We start from the raw sequence: 18,775 nt of genomic DNA, 5'->3' as shown, positions 1-18,775 counted from the left end.
CCTCCGCCAATGCGAACCGCCATACGCAGCTTCATTGTGGGAAAGTCCATCGAAGATGCTGCAATTTAGTTTTGTGTGAGAGTGCCCTCCACTATCAAAATGGAGATGATGTTCAGTTTCCTGATATGCTTGTATTTCAATCTATCTAAGAAAAAGTGGAGCACCATATGGTGACTTCCCTGAACACATTTAGACTCTTTTGGTCCAGCACGAATACCAAGCTGAAACCATCCACGTTTGTAGATTTGCCTTTCCTGGCACTTTCCTGAACTTGGGCCGACCGCCCAAGCTCAAAACCAGGATTACCTGCTAGAGCCACCTTAGGACAGCCTCATCAGTGCACTCTAAATACAGAAAACCCATCGCGAAAACCTTGATTGTTAAATCTTGGCTTCGTTCCAGGCTGTAACATTTTTTTCCAGAGCAATCCCAGAGGATGGTAAAATTTCCTTCTGACATTTTGTCATCTTTGGAGGTTGGGAGTTTCCTCCTCAACAGTCAGAAATAAAGCTGCAGCTTGCGCATACGTCCTCTTGCTTCCCGCCTTCGTATTCCTACTCCTATGAGAGGGATCAGCTTCGTTAAGATCTATCTCTCTGGTTCGACCACCTCCCAGCATATCGGTTCTCATCCCCGCGCCCATTACAGATGAGTTGGTCTTATGTTTCTTGCGCGCATTTCCGCGACAGAAGTAGCGGTACAGCCTCGTCCATGTCTTCATTCCACGGTGTTTCATCTTCCTTTACAGTGCTTTCTTCTGCGTTCCCAGGTTGATGGTGTCCGGGCCGCTTGGGTCCATTTCCATTTACCGGCATTTTAAACAGTAGCGTCCACGTCACCAGCTTCCCTTTCTTCCGCTCCTCCCGATATGGGCGGCGGAGAAGGTTCTGGTAGACAGGATTTAGCCTATAGTTCTCCCTCCTTAGTGGCTGAAGTTCCCTTCTGCCGAGCGCTCCTCTTCCGTTTGCGGAAGAGGAGATTTGGGCTGTAGTACCGCGGGCGTCTGTCAGTTGCGAAGTTTCCAGTTTTTCTTAAGTTGAGAGTTTTCTGGCTGGCTTCGCCGTAGGCAGTATATGCAAAGTCGGTAGCAAGTGATAAACTTTAGTTACAACAAAATCCAAAATTTCTTAATGCGGTAACCCATCTATTAAGTTTAAACTAGATAAGAATATCTAATATTCAAAGCCAATGGTTTTCACTTTCGCTAAAATTTGGTTCGAAACGAAACTGCAAGATTTTCGAGCTTTCATGTTCTAGATAAGACAAAGCTTCCCCACCCACCCACACAATCCATCCCAGCCCAGCGGGTTCTATCTGAGTTGGATTTCTGCCGCGACTGTGGGAAAGTGCATTTCTTGCGCATGTTTAAGATTCGCGACGGCCCGAATTCAGTTCTCCTCAAGGTGGTGGTGGGCTTTCTTGTTTACAGTGACCGAGACCCGGAGGAGTGTAACTGACCTTGTATCAGTCTACAGCGCGCAGCCCGTCGAAGGCAGTGGCTCAGGTGAGACTTGGAGCCAAGGTGTTCAGGTCTACAGGTGAACGGGAACGTAGAGCACTGCGAGCTGAGGAGCAGTTTCGTTTCGCGAAAAGCTCACATATGCGATATCATGTGTATCCATCGCTCATGTATCCAAACCATGAGTTAAGCCCGCGTAAACTGTAGTTCTGAACGGGCATCCAGCCTTTGAGCGGTTTTCTGGTAGCTGGAGAAGGTGAAAGCCGAAGCTAAGGCAAAAGCTAGATCTGACCAAGGCAATCCGCTGTCTATCCCAAGTGGTCAGTTTTCGCTACTCGTGGCAGCATATATGGTGCACTCTCGCCGAAAGTTGCGTCGATTTTCACGGGAGTTTTTCTGATTTTTCTCCCTGACCCTATCGTGAGATGTCGGCATCGTGTCTAGCATAGGGGATGGACGTCGGACGTGGTAGCAACCTGTTCATCGTTAGTTAGGGAGTTTTTCCCCGTTTTGTTTGCGGCTTGCTCTGCTCCCCCGCGTAAAGCCGCGTCGGCGTCTTGTTCACTTGGTCTGCTCCAATTGACTGAGGTATTTGAAGGAGTAACCCCTCAGTTGTGGAAATTTCTTCTTACTCCCCGCGTGCATAGCAGCCGATAGGTTTTTCGCTAGGTTTTTCCGGATGCCAGGATCCCCAGTTTTCACTACGAATCGAAGTGTCAGTCGTGTCGGACGGGTTTTTCGCGACACTCCCAACCAGAGTGTGGAAATTGTAGTATCCAATTGTTGTTGCTTTTGTCCTATATCTTAGGAGAACACTCTTACCACTGTTTTCTAGGGTGGTAGGAAGCATTGAGTGCAACAATTGAAAGTTTTTCAATCCTTCCTAGCACTGCTAACGGGAAGGTTTGATTCGTTCGTGTATTATCGGAGTTGGGATTTTTCAGTAAATGCGACTCTAGGGAAGTTATCCTTTTCCCGTCGAAGGCTTTGTTTGTGGCCAAACATTGAATTTTACATCTACCGGTGGATCAATTTCGTTGAATGGTTTGAAAATTATAGTGGTCACCGTCGTGACTCGTTCTCGTGTACGGTTCGCTATTTGGCGCGTTCGGTTGAGTATCCCTGAAAGCGTAGTGGCTGTTTAAGTGTTAACAGTGCTAAAGAGTTAAGTTCAAAGCCCTACTCCTGGTGCATTGATCCGTTTGCTATTCCCTCTGCTGCAATCCTTACAGAAACGGTTCAATTTCGGAGCCAATTTGTGTGTGTCTCTTGGAAATTTATCCAATAATAAAAAGCATATCCATTCAATTAATTTGTTAATAAGCTAAAAAGTAAATAATATCAGCCATGGCAGAAAATGAAAATAATGAAAATAATGTTGAGGAGAAATCAGAGAATAAGATGAAGAATCGGATCCGTAAGGGAGCCGTCAAAAAGAAGAATGTCTTCAAAGTAAAGGATCATCACTTCATTCCACGATTCTTCAAGCAGCCAACATTCTGCTCTCATTGCAAGGATTTTATATGGTAAGTACAAGCAGTAGATTGTTAAATGTGAATACGTGAATATGCAGTTATTCAATGATTAGGGGGCACATCAAGGTGGAAGCTAGTAGGACAACTAGCCCCATACCAGATTCACAGTTTTGCGCCCAAAGGAAACACCGCCGCTTCTAATTTTTCTCTATCAAATCATAAAATATTTGTATGGTAGAAGGCCTCCTTTTGGGAGGATTAAATACAGAATGCAGTGCTGCAATGAGGACTGGCTTCCTTTCCCAAAATGCAGTGCACCGCTTTCTGCTCAATCATAAACTCCTCATTAAAATAGTGTCGATACCGTTGTCAATTTCTATAGCAGAAGCAAAATGTGGCTGATATCGTAAAGTAGTCTCCCGTACTCTAGGTAGTCAGGTTACCCCCATATTGTAAAGTGTTTCAGGTAGAATGGAGTGTATCGAAAGAAGTTTCGGATACTTCTCAATTCCTCCCTTACAAGATGATGCTTATAAATTGAAGTATAAGGCTTTCTTTGGTATGTAACAGATTTCAGACCTTTTAAATTTGAGATATGTAGGCCTTCATTTTACCAAATACTAAGTGAACAATTGTTGAATCTACTCAGTCATCATCCCTGCATATAAGCGGGTATTCTGGGATGGAAAAGAGTAAAGTGAGACGCATTTGATAAATTTGGCGACTGAAAGCAAATCCCTAAACTGTGTTTGTTATGCCAACCATCTTTTATGGCTCCCTGGGGTTTCCTCAATTCTAGAAGTTCAGTATTGGCACAAAGTTAAATATTTTCACTTTTGACTCATAAGATTGGATATTTGTTAAACTGACACAGGCGTACTGTTTTGTACTACTTGAGCATTCATACCATTGGATGCGAAGCCTATATCACACTTCTGCCAAAATCAATGAGTACGGCCTCCACGATGTACAGCATAACTCCACATTTGAGGCCACAAGGAATTCTGCCCGCGATATGGACGCAACCGCAATCTCCATAAATTTCTCCCAAGGAGACCTATTGCAAATAATCGGGCCGAGAACATTTCCCCCAGGAATTCTCCCAGAACATATGCCATTGGACAACTCTCCTGGTTGCCATCGTACCAGATAATCTCTGGTGAGATTTCGTTGCCGGAGCCACTTCAGATGAGTCCTTTGCAAACTCGGGTCTAATTGCCCCCCGCAAGCACGTGGTGACAACCGCATAATAATGTAATTTTCATCAAAAGAGTGTTGGATAAAAGCAGCAAGATCACTCTCGAGACCATTCGACATCAACAATGGCCTAAGATAACGAGATGCCCTATTGTGCACAATTTTTAACCTGGCCCAAAAATAATTGTGATGCGATATAATGTGAAAGGCACAATACTTTCTGAGTCCACCCAACTACTGACCAGCCTATGCTGACGGTATCGATATCATCGGAAAAACAACCCGAGAAGTACAAACTGCCTTCATCCAGATCGATCAGGCGGCAATCGGCGCAAGATCTTGAGCTGCACATTAATGAAGTCACGAAGGACGAAATATATGGTGGCAACATCAGCACCAAAAGCTAAAGAGGAAACACCATTAAATAGCATTGGTCAAATAAGAACAGTAAAAATTGTTGGCTACAACTTCAAGATCGTTGACTATTTTTCCTATGTAGGGTCGAAAATCACAACCGATGACAGATACGACGATGAAATCTGTGGATGGTTGCTGGTAGCCAATGGAGCTTATTTCAGCCTAGAAAAACTATTCCGCTCAAAACGTCTCACCACAAGGTCAAAACTTCTACTATACAAGACGATGATCTTACAAAGCCTCATGTGTTCCTCCGAAACTTGCTCAGAGCACTGTTTTGCCCGTGGTATAACACTTTACCTACACCTCTGCCCTAGTCGAAGCAGTAAACCATAACTGCTTCGACTAGGGCAGAGGCAACTCCTCTGATGTTGCCTCACCTCTGTCCTGGGCGCAGCGTGGCCGAAGTGGTTACAAAGTGGTATTTGCTCCTTTATATAAATTCAATGCCTAGTAAAGTTCAGACCTAAGCCAATAAGCTTTTAGGGAGTTGATGAAGTTCTAAGTCGGGACTTAGCACTGGTCCCAAGACAGAAGTGAGGCAGCGTCTGACGAGTTGCCTTCGCCCTGAATGAAACCGCAAGTCCTATAAATTTTCCAACTTAGGTCCTTGGTCAAGACTGAGGGTTCGAACTGGTCCGGTCTGCTATCAAGTGGATGGCAGACTTAGGACTCCGTCAATTCTTTAAAAAAAATCTAGTAGAGCAGTACATTTATTGAAGTAACACAAATATTGTGTAATGGGAAGCTGAACTGAACTGAGCATTGAAGTTGTTCGAACGAGAGTCAAATAGTCACTTTTGGTTCGACTATTTTATGAGCTAATGGTCACCTGAGAAAAAGATTATGATGATGGAAGAGGGCATGGCTTCATTTCCAGATAAAATAGCGAAAGAGAGAGAGAACCTTGGTTGGTTTGTCTTTGAGCCGACTGGCTCCTTTTCAAATTCAGGACAATATGGTGAGTGAGCAAGTAGATGTCATCAGTAAAGTAAGTGTTTGAAGAAAATTTTCATGGTAAATTGTATCTCGTTACATCCTCTAACTAAGGCAAAACAAACCGCTGACATTAAGAAGGAAAAGTATCAGTGTCAGAGTACAACCCTCTCATATTTGAATTTTGTGGGAAACTTGCTCGGAATTGACGAAAGACAGGTAAAGCAGGGATCTAGACTCTAGGGTTTGTTCTCTCTGGTTCTGATTCTAATGTTTCTTTGATAAGTTAAAGGAGCATGCTCTACCAAACTGCGATGGCAGTTTCATTAAGTGCACTGGTGGTGGGGAGCAGACTGTATTCTAGTGCTACGTTACATTCTCTCTGTCATCAGCACGAAATAGAAAATTATATTCTATCATAACCGTGTTAGTAATTGTAGGATTTACATCAAACTTTCCATTATTATCGCCTTTATTATCATTTATGTCATTGATTTTAATCAGGGGTTTTCTTTACATAAAATCTTGAAAAGTCGTTCACTAAAGTAGCATTGAGTATGTAAAGGTAGACACCCTAACCAAAGCGCATCAAATACAAAGTGCTATTCCCGTCGGTTTGGGGCATCGTGCTTCAGCTTCTCTTCCTCGTCAGCAGTTCCCCACGTATCATTTAAGTCGATGCATTCACTCCGAGACCTAAGAGACCATAATGAGATCGGTACCCCGTGCGAACCTCTCGGAGGAAAACACGCGTTCGTTCTAAAATAGGAAAATGAAACAAAAGCGAAAAAATAACGGCTCGACCTCCTGCCTGGAGTCGTAATACTCCGGACTCGAGTATTGACGGATCATGTACTCAATCGATTCTTTCCCTTCCTGCGTCAATATCTTCAGGACTAGTATTGGATAATGCACTTTTGTTATTATGAGTTTCGTGTGTTAGAAAAACTTGACTCACCTGCAGGTTGCTATAATTCAAAAATTTAAGCAAACACGACAAAATAAAAAAAAAATAATAATACAGCATTCTGCATACGTGCTCGATGCTGTGGCTGTGTGTAATAACTCGGGTATAATAATACTCCGCTGTAGTCGGTCCCAAGCCTGGTTGTGAAAGGAGGAGGGGTGAATAGCTTCATTCAGAATGGTTGTACGCTACTGCAGCGTCTCAGGGGGTAGGTGAAGAATGTGCAAACTCTGCACCCTCGCAAATTACTCACTGAGAAAGCTATCACCACACCTGGCAGTTTGGTATAAAATGTAAAACCGAGAATGAAGAGAGGAAGGAATTTCAGGTCCGTGGGAGTCGCCTGACTTGGTGACTGGGTCGAGCTCCGCTAATAGTGTCGAAACCGCTAATCATGGGGCAGTTCAACGTCTATTCGCGGCCCAGTATTTTGTGTAAACCAAAACCTAATTAAAATCGGTTTACTGTCTGTCTGTTCGTCTGCTTTTCTGTCTGCCTCTCACACTTTATATTTCAGAAACCTTTACTCCTATTGATAAGAAATTTGAGTGAATCCCATTACATGCAAGGAGTAACATTGTTCCACGTTGATGGAAGGGGGCGGGTGCCAAACGAGGATGTAGATTTTTTTTTACAAATTATGGTCGTGTGGGGTATCTAATAAAAGGGCTCAATTAGTACTTTACGAAACCGATATCAGGCATTGGTTACAAAGGGGGGCAGTGCGAGAGACCAAAAAGGGTCAATTATTGCAAGGATCGGTTCTCGGAAACTACCCAGCTCAAATATCTTAAAATATGGTGGTCCATGCAAAAGGTATCTAGGCCTCAAAATATTCTTTACATCGATACCTGTTTAAATAAACTTAATAATAGTATATTGCCATATTTATAGTAAGTATATTTTTTTTTTTGAATTGTCGGGGAACCCCTTAAATTAGAATTAGAAATCCTTAACTTAACTCAAATTGAAATCATAACCCCTTAAATATAATCATAAAGTTTTGCAGTAATATAGGCTGTACTATAGAGCATGATACTGCCACTAACTAATACTAACACAACTTTATGGCCCAAAGTTTTCACTTTTGTACAAGTCTTTTGCATTCTAAAGCTGATTATCATATTAAACTGATTATCATATTAAAGTCAATGGTTTTATAAGTTAAATGCATGAAAATTACGAGCTTAATACAAATGGGGTTAATGATCATTCAAATATGTTTATATCAGCAATATACAAACCCTTTCATACCTAAAGCGTTAAGCTTCTGATTTCTTTACTTGCTTTTAACTAAGAACAACCTCAAACTGACATTATTCGTGAAAGTTTCACGTCCTAACTAAATTACAACAATTCGGGAAGATGTTCTAAAATCACTGGCACTGAATTTATTTGGAAAAATTTGAGAAAAAGGAAATCGCCATTAACGACTCTAATTAAAACTTTCCGAAAAATTCTCTATATTTGCAATGACTTGTACCGTCTCCAAGCTCAACTCCACGACTTCCCGGTTCACCTTCCTGAGCTGCCCAATGTCGTACTAATGTTTCGGTCCAGATCGTGAACCCAAAATTTTTCATCAGCTTTGACAACAACAAAGCAAGCTCGAATTTTTCTATAATTTATATGGAGTAGTCATGCCGCGCTCAGCATTATTTGCATTCGCTAGCATAACATTCCACCTTAGCAAGAAGCAAACGTTAGAAGGGCATTTAATAATATACAGTATGGTCCTTTGAGCACTTAGAGTCCTTTCCGGTGCGTGGGTCCGCAGTGGATTTAAACATGGGGATTTGCATGCGAACTAAACCTGGAACTGCGGTAAAACTTTGTACCCGAGAGCTACGATCGAAAAGGAGGATCTACGACGGATCACATCGGTCGCTGAGGTTCAAACCCTACCTCAACATCCTCTAGCCATGTTATGTGAGAATGGCGCTTATATAGTAACAAGTTTACGGGGTTAAAGAGAAGAAGTGAGTCCTCAAATGGAAAAGAGAGTTAGTTCATACTAATAAATATATTCATGCAAAAAAAATAACGAATTAAACAATCATTCAATTTCATTCACAAGTAATAAGTAAAAGAATCAAGTATAAGCAAATTCAAAGAATAAAATATACAAATGGAAAAATAAAATAAAGTTTTGGAAACGAAAATAAAAAAAATTAAAATGAAAAATAAATAAAATGAACCACTCCTAATAAAATAAAACAAGTACAAAATATGAAATAAATAACTCACGCAGAGCTATGGTGATCACATTTTCTTTTCCTCAATTACTAATAAAACTAACGAATGGAAAGTGTTCAGCAATCAAATGAAAAAAATAATAAATCTTAAATCCACCCAAACTTGTTAATGCTCCAACTTGGAGATTTCCAAGCTAAATTCCTGTGGTTACACTCTCGGAGGATGCTTCAATGTTCCTTTATCTTTCTCGTTTATGCGTTTCTTTAAAGAATTCCTTAAAAATGCGAATTTAGCACGAAACACATAAAAAAAACAAATTTTCAGTAATTGTTTAACACAAAGTGGTTAGTCCGGGGTCTTGCGGGACGCGCAACACAGTTGCATGAGGTTAGCGGGGCTAAACTGCTCCTCTTCTGCGATCAATGCGCAAGTACCCCGTTCGCACTACTTGTGGCTGGGGTACTTGTACATTACTTTTTATTTGCTCGTTAGCCCCATTAATTTTAGTTAAAAGAATCATTTCTTTTACTTCTTTGATGGTTTTGTACAAGGATCCAACGAATTTCCGGTTTTCCACTTGTTTAGACATTATTCCGAATGGGTTGCATTGTATTGGCCTTTTCACTTCACTATGATTGATAGAGAACTACAATATACATATCATCATCTTCTTCTTTTTCTTTAGCCTTTGTCCCGTTCACAAGCGGGGTCGGCTCGTCGTGATCGGCTTCGCCATTTGGCTCTATCGAATGCCTGATCTGGGTGCAATCTCGAGGCTTTCAAATCCCCATCTAGCGTATCAAGCCACCGTTGTTTAGGTCTGCCTTTTGGTCGTTTACCATCGACTTCGATGTTCAGACCAATCTTGCCAAGTGAATTCTCGTTTGCACGAATTGCGTGACCATACCATCGAAGAGGGTTCTCTCGCAGTTTTTTCATGATCGGTGCAACCCCATAACGATCGCGGATATCCTCATTTCGGATGTGATCTAAACGTGTGACGCCACTAGTCCAACGTAGCATCTTCGCCGTTCATTGTCTCTTATAGTCGGCCAACACTCAGAACCATAGAGAGCGACTGGACGGACGACATTGCGGTAAATTTTAGATTTAAGACGTTTGTTGATACGTCGATCCCAAAGAACACCAGTAGCGGAACGCCACTTCATCCAGGTTGCGTTAATGCGTGAAGCAATTTCATAACGCAGTTCTCCATTGGCTGATAGCGTTGACCCGAGGTATTTAATTCGCTCAGTTCTGGGCAGATCACTGCCGCTGACAGTGATGTGCATGTTATGGGGATCGGTCGTCAAAAATTCAGTTTTGTTTAAATTCAATCTGAGACCGTGTTGCATGAGGCGATCATTCCATTTTTGAACAAGTTGCTCGTGATCATTTTTGCTATCAGATGCTAGGAAAACATCATCTGCATAAAGCAGTATGTAGGGCGTTGGACATTGGATATCCCGTGTGATGGTGTCCATAACAAGAACAAAGAGGAGTGGTGGTGATCCTTGATGAACACCAACAGAGACACGAAGCGGTTTTGATACACCCGCCATACTTCGAACTTTACTTTTCAGATCGTGGTAGACCAATTGTACCCGGCTCACGATTTCTTCTAACACTGAATGTTGTGGTAAAGGATACCAGATGAGTTCGTGTGGTACATGGTCAAACGCTTTCTCTAGAGCCAGAAATGCAATGTAATGTGGGCGATGCTTCTCACGGTGTTTCTCCATGAGTAACCACGCAGCGTGTATTGCGTTAGTAGTTCCGCAGTTCTTGACAAATCCGGCTTGATTCACGGTTATTTCAACGATTTCGCGAATACGGTTGTCAAGAATGCGTTCAAAAATCTTCATGGTATGGGAAAGTAACCGGATCGGACGGTAATTTGAACATTCCATCTTGGAACCAGTGGTACTTTCTTGCCAGTCAGATGGTGTTCTTCCTTCCTGAATTCACTGAGCCACAGTGTTGGGTCCCAGCTCTTCGCTTTCCAGAGCTCAGATGCGATGTCGTCAGGTCCTGTTGTTTTGCTCGATTTCATTTGTTTTATTGCCTCCTCGACTTCAGTTGCGCTGACTGGTGGAACTGCTCCAAATGTCGGCAATGATTGTGGAAGTGGAGGATGGGCAAATTCTTCAGTTGAAATCTGCTCGAAGTATTCTCGCCATCTATCCGTTGCGGCTCGACGGTTGGTAAGCAAAGTACCGTTCTTGTCATTAACGCAACAGAAGTGTTCGATATCCTGTGTGCGTTCATTACGGCTTTTAGCAAGTCGACACAGATCCTTCTCGCCATCCCGAGTGTCCAGTTTATCGTAAAGATTTTTGAAATGGTTCGCTTGGGTGACAGCGACCGCTTTCTTTGCTTCACGATTGGCATTCTTATAAATTTGCCAATTAGCAGACGTTTTATCGTCGAGAAATTTGTGGTAGAGGCGTTTCTTTTCACGGACCTTCATTTCAACATCATCATTCCAAAGCCAAGTATCTCGGTTGATATACCGTTTACCCGGCTTGGTGACCCCGAGGGTTGCAGAGGCCGCTTTGTGGATCGTGTCTTTCATTTGGTTCTATGATTCTTCCACATTCGTAATGGTCGGCAATCGTATGAGTGAGACCGTTTCTTCTTTCTTCTCATCAAATCGCCACCATTTAATTCGCGGCGGGCCAGTGCGTTCCTCACGCTATTTTATCGGTGGCTTAATTCGCAGGACGGCAATCAACGGCCTATGTTGAGGTGCGATGGTCTCATAGGGAGCGACTTTGCAATCAGTGACAGTGGTAAAATGTTGACGTCTTATGAGAATATAGCCGATTTGCGTTTTACTGTTCCCACTATAAAATGTGGGAAGATGGGACAATCGTTTCATGAACCATGTATTCATAAGTATATGGTCATGAGTGTCCGCAAAATCGATTATACGCTCGCCACCCCCATTGCGCGCTCCAAAATCCTTTCCCCCATGGTACCTATTACCGTCTGCCTTTTCACCCGCATGACCTTTGAGGTCGTCGGCAATGATTATATAATCGTCAGCAGGCACGTGACAAGTCTTTTCATCGAGAAGTTGCCAGAAGGCATCTTTCTCGGCATCAGGTCGACCTGTCTGTGGTGCATACGCGGTGAAGAAGTTAATAGTGCGATCAGCTTATATAATGGTGAGTTTCATCAGCCGATCATCAAATCGTTCGACTTCTTTAATGGCATCACGGAAACCCTCTGAGATGGCAGTGCCAACACCATATTAAGTGTGTGGGTTCGTAGCCATTTTTACCGCGTTCGCGTTCAATGTCGCAGCTTTTGACACCTGACCATCGGGTTTCTTGCAGAGCGCAGATATCAATGCGCCTTTTCCGAAGGGCTCTTGCGAGTTCCTCGCAAGGACGTTAGGATACCAACATTTAGCGGTACATTTGATCGTTGTGTGCGGACTAACTTGCTTACGTCCTAACGCCGTCCATGCGTCAAGAACCCTTGCCCATTTTTCGACAGGACCGGGGCTCGTCCTGCCGCGTCGACTGATGTGGACGCCCTAGCATTTCTCCGAGGCTTGTGACTTAATCCGATCATCATGTTTGTAACGACATTGTATGCATTTTCTTGGTCGACCTGCCGCGGGGCCTGTCACCAAGAGAGATCAGGTAGGATTTAGCCTAGCAGAATAACTCCAGCTATACTCTATTTATCTCTTTCCCTGATCTCAGCATTTTATTTTTGTTTTACTGAGGATAGTACAGAGTACGTTGCCTCAAACCCTCCTCCTTTACCTGGGTTTAGGACTAGCATACTATGTTAATAGCATGGCGGAGTTTACTACAAAATACATATACTACATATCTAATTTAATTTATTCCTGATAAATCCGAAGGCATGTTTTCCGCCAACTCGTTTGATGTTATTGATGAGTTCATTGTAGTGGGTCTTCCGCACATAATTGGAGGTTTCGTATTAAAAAACTGATGACAACACAACAACAATATTAGCTCAATTTTTTCTGGGCATCGATTCTTTGTATAATGACTGTAACCAATTTTCGCTTCTCTCTTCTAAAAGATTGAATGAACCTTCATATTTCAAGTAAGAGTTTCCACACTAAACCTGCTTTGTTTATTTTGAAACAAAGAGCCGTTTGACTACCTGTAACCATGACTTGATAGTTTTCGCTCTAATTGTAGACCACTTTTTTTCCATTCCGCTTTAAAAATCTGGTGAATTTGCGCCTTGAAACACAAAACAGTATGGATTCCTGAAGACATTTCAGATAACTTCATTATGTCTGCAAAATTCCACTGCATTCACACATCAAGATGGGTTTGTTGAACATAATGAGTTGTACACAAAAAGTTGTATTGTAGTATCCCAACGATTTTTTGTTAATCATCTTCTAAACCAGATTTCCACAATGAAATCCCTAGAGCTGACTCAGGCAAATGTGAGCTTCAGAAATTCCCCATTGCGACTTTACTGAAAATTATACTGAATCATTGCATATAATTTATGAGTAATTTAGCATTATCGAACACACGTTCGCAACTTGATTTACCTGAAATTAGCAGATCGTGGAATCATGGTCTAACTTTAATTAAATCCAGTAATATAAGTAATGGGAGCAGTTATTTTCTCGACGGGTGCTTCCAAGGGACGTAAAAAAAAAATCTTTTTTGAAAATTCGTCTCTCTGAATTCCTTCTACGTTAAGTGTATATAAAATATCGAGTTGGCTTTATTTAAAAATTTCCTGTTTCTGATCGTGATATGACATTCACATAATTTCACTCATTCACATTATTTTTTTTTAATTTAGCATTTTCACATACTGGCATGAATCTAATAGTAAGAACAGTAGTATGAAGGGGAGTCCATTCTACCTGATCATACCCTTGAAGTCCTCCATTCTTTGTGACTTCGTCCAGTCCCCAGTGTAGTCCCCTCAACCACTCCTCCTCTTTTCTGAGTGTCACATCCATAAACTTCTTCCCACAAAACGTTTTGGTCCATTTCTTAATGGTCTTTTGGCCTAATATAAGCAGGAATTCAGAGCACCCAGATCCTATTATACAAGCAAGCTAGACTTTCCTATACAAGTCTAGAGTTAACCTGGTTGAACTTGACTGTCAATTCGAATCGCAGCGTTCTATCCCGTATAGTTCCTTCGGAGGTATTTATTTTAGCTCTATACATACTGGCTTCGTTACCCGTTGATTTAAAGTACTTTCTCCCTGGATCAGTAGCTCTCACATCCCCTCCCCATGATGTGCGGAATTCTTAGCTATACCTGGCAATCTATTGCTGATTTAAGCAGAACTTCACTGCCTTGTAAGAGTAAACCAATCTCCCTTGTTACTCAAGCATATTTTAAATTTCCTATAGAAATTAATCTGCATTGGCAAGGAATCCTTTTGGTATCAGCAATTCGGGATACTGGGTGGAAAATCTGTCAACCTACATTTTAGGTTAACCAACTCTCCGTCTTGCTGATAAACCTGAACATTCTGAAGATGACGCTCCTCGCTTGCATCTATGTATGTGAAGATGAAGAGAGGCAATTCCAAAAGGGGCCTGCAAGGATACATGGAGCACGTTTTAATCTTGGGTAACTTTCTTGGCCTTACTGCATGTACATGTACATGCACTGTACATCAATCGTAAATCCTCAAAGCAATTCCAGTGCGTGTCTTGCAGATTAGATTTTTGTCCAGTGTAATTTTCAAATATTTTACGTCTGCTTCCTGTTTAATTTATATGCTGTATAGTCTCCAAGGCTCCGGGATTGGACGGAATTCCGAACAGGGCTCTGAAGGTGGCGGTCAAGGCCAGACCAAGGTGGTTCGCAAGCACATTCGAATCGTGCATGGCGGAAGGAGTGTTTCCCGCCCAGTGGAAGAGGCAGAAACTGGTCTTGCTACCGAAGCCTCGAAAACCACCCGGCGTGCCCTCTTCATATCGCCCTATTTGTCTCTTAGACACCATGGGGAAGATGTTGGAGAGGGTGATATACAACAGGCTGCTCCCGTTCATCGAGCTTGCGGGTGGTCTTTCAGAGCGGCAATATGGGTTTCGGCGAGCCCGTTCTACGGTCGATGCGGTAGCAAAGGTCGTGGAATTGGCTCGAAATGCGATGGCCATGGGCAAATGCTGTGCTCTGGTGACGCTTGACGTCAAAAATGCTTTTAACTCAGCCAAATGGGGCTGGATTAAGGGCGTTTTGGCCAAACTGGGTGTTCCTAGCTACTTGGCTCGGCTCATCGAGAGTTACTTTTCGGATAGACTTCTCTGGTACGAGACGGACGACGGGCCGAAGGAGTACATTGTGACAGCAGGTGTGCCTCAAGGTTCTGTATTGGGACCGCTGCTGTGGAACATAATGTACGACGGAGTGCTTGGCCTTCGCGTGCCGGAGGAGACAACGCTGATTGGTTTTGCGGACGACTTGGCGGTAATTGCAATTGCAAAGCATCCCGAGGACGTGGAGCTTTATGCAAATGAAGCCATTCATACCATCAAGTCATGGTTACGAATGGCCAAGCTGGACCTGGCGGACGAAAAGACGGAGGCGGTCCTCATTACCAACCGTAGGAAGAACAACACGGTTACCATCCGGGTTGGTAATCGTGAGGTCGTCTCAAAATCGGTTGTCAAATACCTGGGGGTGATGATCGATGCCAAGCTGAGTTTCAAGGGACACTTGGATTATGCGCGATAAAAGGCAGCAAATGCCAGCTCATCCCTTGCAAGGATGATGCCTAACGTGGGAGGGCCGAAGTATAGTCGCAGGCTACTCATCGCGGGAGTGGTGAGGTCGATCCTGCTATACGCGGCCCCTGTCTGGGCGGGAGCGTTGAACCACGCGGTCAACCGGAGGAAGATATGTTCGGCATACCGGCCAATTGCGCTAAGGGTGTGCAGCGCATTTAGGACGGCGTCGACGGAGGCAGTGTGTGTTATCGCAGGAATGATCCCTATAGATCTTCTAGCGAGCGAGGCACACTGGCTCTACGAAAAACGGAAGGCAAATCCAGCCGAGGTGAATGCGGATTTCCGAAAAGCCATCAGGAGAGAGTTGTGTGGCAAGTGGCAACAACGATGGGATAACTCCGACAAGGGCAGGTGGACCCATACATTGATCCCGTGCATCGAGAAATGGGTCAACCGAAAGCACGGAGAATTGAATTACCACCTGACACAGTTCCTTACGGGACACGGTGGCTATAGGAAGTACTTGCATCGCTTCGAGTTGGACGAGTCTCCCAACTGTCCTGAATGCGGTGCTACACTCGAGGACCCGGAGCACGTTATGTTCTATTGTCCCAGATTTCTACAGCAGAAAAGGAGGTTGAACAGCATCTTAGGGGCGGACATCGAGCCCTCCAACCTGGTGGAAGAGATGTTGAAGTCGGAGGAAAACTGGATGGCGGTAAATGAGGCAGTAGCCGTGGTGCAGGCAAAACTCCTGGAGTTGGATCGAGCTCGGAAGGCGGCGCGACGGAGACGTGACATGGACGAGCTGGTATAGCGGACCAGAGCCTCCCCCGCGAAGTAATATTTCACGGTGGTCCCGCGGGGAGGGGCGGAAGAGTGGGGGTGGTTTTAGTGGGTGTGAATCCCACACACTGCTGCAACCTGGCGCAGCAGCGTCTTTCTAAGATTTCCACCTCCATCCATAAAAAAAAAAAAAAAAAAAAAAAATAAAAAAAAAAAAAAAATATGCTGTATAGTCTAATGACTTGAGTGAGTTCACGTTTCATAAATACATACATACTATGGTGACCTTGTATAAGGTATCCTCATGTTTAGCCACAAAGATTAATATTATTCTCTTGTTGCTTAGCACCTCTAAAAGTTTGCCACCATACGGACAATCGAGGGTTGTATAGTATATACCCCAAAGCTATAATGATCCTTACCTCCTTCTGAATGATTTAAATGTCCTTTTAATATGACTTCTACACCCTTCTGTAGGGTTGCTGGAAAACGTCATCCACTCGAGGTGCTTCAGTGGTTTGGGGTACCCACTACTACTTTCCTTCTTCTTCCCTGTGCCCGTTATTAGGATGTTAGGCAAAATCTTTTTGCCTTCCGTCGTAGGATGAAACCCTGAAAATGAGTTTTGACAAGTAAATGTACTCCGTCCCCGGTAAACATCTCATCTTTCTTCTTGAGACACAAAGGAAATTACCCTGGCTTTCGTTATAGCTTGGGGTAGCATGCATGCTTCTATGGTTTGTTGAATGCCTTTAGAGAATTTTCGGAAACTGTTTGGCTTTGCTTTTTTGATTACGTTTCTGTACATCGTCAGTGCGTTTTAGACCTCTGGTCTCATTCTGATTAGGTATTTAAAGTACATCCCTTGATGGCGTGGGTATCTTAACGAAACAGTTGGACTCATTTGCGTCAAAAAAAATCTATTGAAACCTTCCACAACTATCTTCAGTTCCAGTTCGTTTCTGATATCTTCCCTCCCCTCTAGATGGAGCATGTTATTGCTCAGGTGTCTAATTAGGAGTCCTAATCCTTTCTCCGGAGATTCCGTAGTTTTTTTCTACTTCAGAGTAGTCCTCAATGTGGAATTTTATTATTATGTGGACGAGAGAGGGTTCATCCGGCACCGTCCTAATGAGAACCAATTTTTTCTTAAGATTACTCCCGAGAATCATGTCTTGTACCTCTTACTTAGTGCTGATCACGAATGTTGGCGTGTTCCGTATATTATATATTCCTAGTCTTTTGCTATGAATACATTAAAGAAAGTACTCACTTTTTCAATTTGTGATATTAATTCCCCGGGCCTGGAAGTTGTCATCACAGCATTCGCAATTCTTCACCAGGCGAATAACTAATTCTAATGGAATCCAAGTGTTGTCTTCAGGGAAGTTACCCAATGACATATTTATCTCCCGAGTTTTTGCCCCGGCTTCCTAAGAATCTCGGGCAGCCCCGCCCAGTAAAGTACTCTGAAAGACATGCACAAATTTTGTTTGTAAGGTGGACTCCGAATTCCTTCCTGCCTGCTCTAATGTGCCCAAGGGCTCTGAAAACAACACTATCATCATCATCAACGGCGCAACAACCGGTATCCGGTCTAGGCCTGCCTTAATAAGGAACTCTAGACATCCCGGTTTTGCGCCGAGGTCCACCAATTCGATATCCCTAAAAGCTGTCTGGCGTCCTGACCCACGCCATCGCTCAATCTTAGGCAGGGTCTGCCTCGCCTTCTTTTTCTACCATAGATATTGCCCTTATAGACTTTCCGGGCGGGATCATCCTCATCCATACGGATTAAGTGACCCGCCCACCGTAACCTATTGAGCTGGATTTTATCCACAACCGGACGGTCATGGTATCGCTCATAGATTTCGTTATTGTGTAGGCTACGGAATCGTCCATCCTCATGTAGGGGGCCAAAAATTCTTCGGAGGATTCTTCTCTCGAACGCGGCCAAGAGTTCGCAATTTTTCTTGCTAAGAACCCAAGTTTCCGAGGAATACATGAGGACTGGCAAGATCATAGTCTTGAACAGTAATAGCTTTGACCCTATGGTGAGACGTTTCGAGCGGAACAGTCTTTGTAAGCTGAAATAGGCTCTGTTGGCTGACAACAACCGTGCGCGGATTTCATCATCGTAATTGTTATCGGTTGTGCACTATGCCAATGTTATTTTTAAAATTATTGCAAATATAGCTCTTGCATGGTGGAGGTTTAGCTGGACAATCATAGGGCTGGTCATTGGCTCCATTAATGCCTGGAGCTCTTCTCCAATATTGGAGTATCAGTGTCCTTCTCCGACATGGCAACTCCTTGCCTATTACTGTCCGTCTTAACCCCAAGAATATCCCGGTCTAGGTTGTTCAACATCTTCTTCTCATTGGGCAGCAGGTGTACTTCACCGTTTGATTATTTTTTCGTCCTCAATGACTTTCGCGATTCCTTCGAAGTATTTTTTCTGGTTTCATATTGCCAAACCTTCAGTCAATAGGCTAATTATTGCTTTCCATTGCCTCTAGGGATCGGTCCTCTACTCCGATAGTGAGAAGTTTTCCTTTGTCTTCCACCTTGTTTCTGAAGACTCTCCTTCACCGCGTTGAACAATTAAGAGAGCAGATGATCTTTTGTCACACCG

The 18,775-nt window shown here is 43.3% G+C and overlaps 1 protein-coding gene across 2 annotated transcripts in view; it reads left to right on the top strand.

The window, feature by feature from the left end:
* Nucleotides 1–1,560: 1,560 nt before the first annotated feature.
* The window catches only part of LOC119653887 (protein kinase C, brain isozyme), a 536,905-nt gene continuing 519,690 nt past the window's right edge, over nucleotides 1,561–18,775 (top strand). The window contains exon 1 of one of the 2 annotated variants that reach the window (XM_038059008.1): nucleotides 1,561–2,985. In XM_038059008.1, coding sequence (XP_037914936.1) covers nucleotides 2,807–2,985 — 179 coding nt within the window. In that variant the 5' untranslated portion in view covers nucleotides 1,561–2,806. The remainder of the gene's footprint in view (nucleotides 2,986–18,775) is intronic. The other variant, XM_038059007.1, reaches the window with a different exon arrangement.

The sequence above is a fragment of the Hermetia illucens genome, chromosome 4 (assembly GCF_905115235.1).
Source record: "Hermetia illucens chromosome 4, iHerIll2.2.curated.20191125, whole genome shotgun sequence".
In the NCBI taxonomy this organism is placed as follows: Eukaryota; Metazoa; Arthropoda; class Insecta; order Diptera; family Stratiomyidae; genus Hermetia; species Hermetia illucens.
The sequence above is the reverse complement of the archived record's forward strand: the minus strand, read 5'-3'. Positions and strand labels throughout refer to the sequence as shown.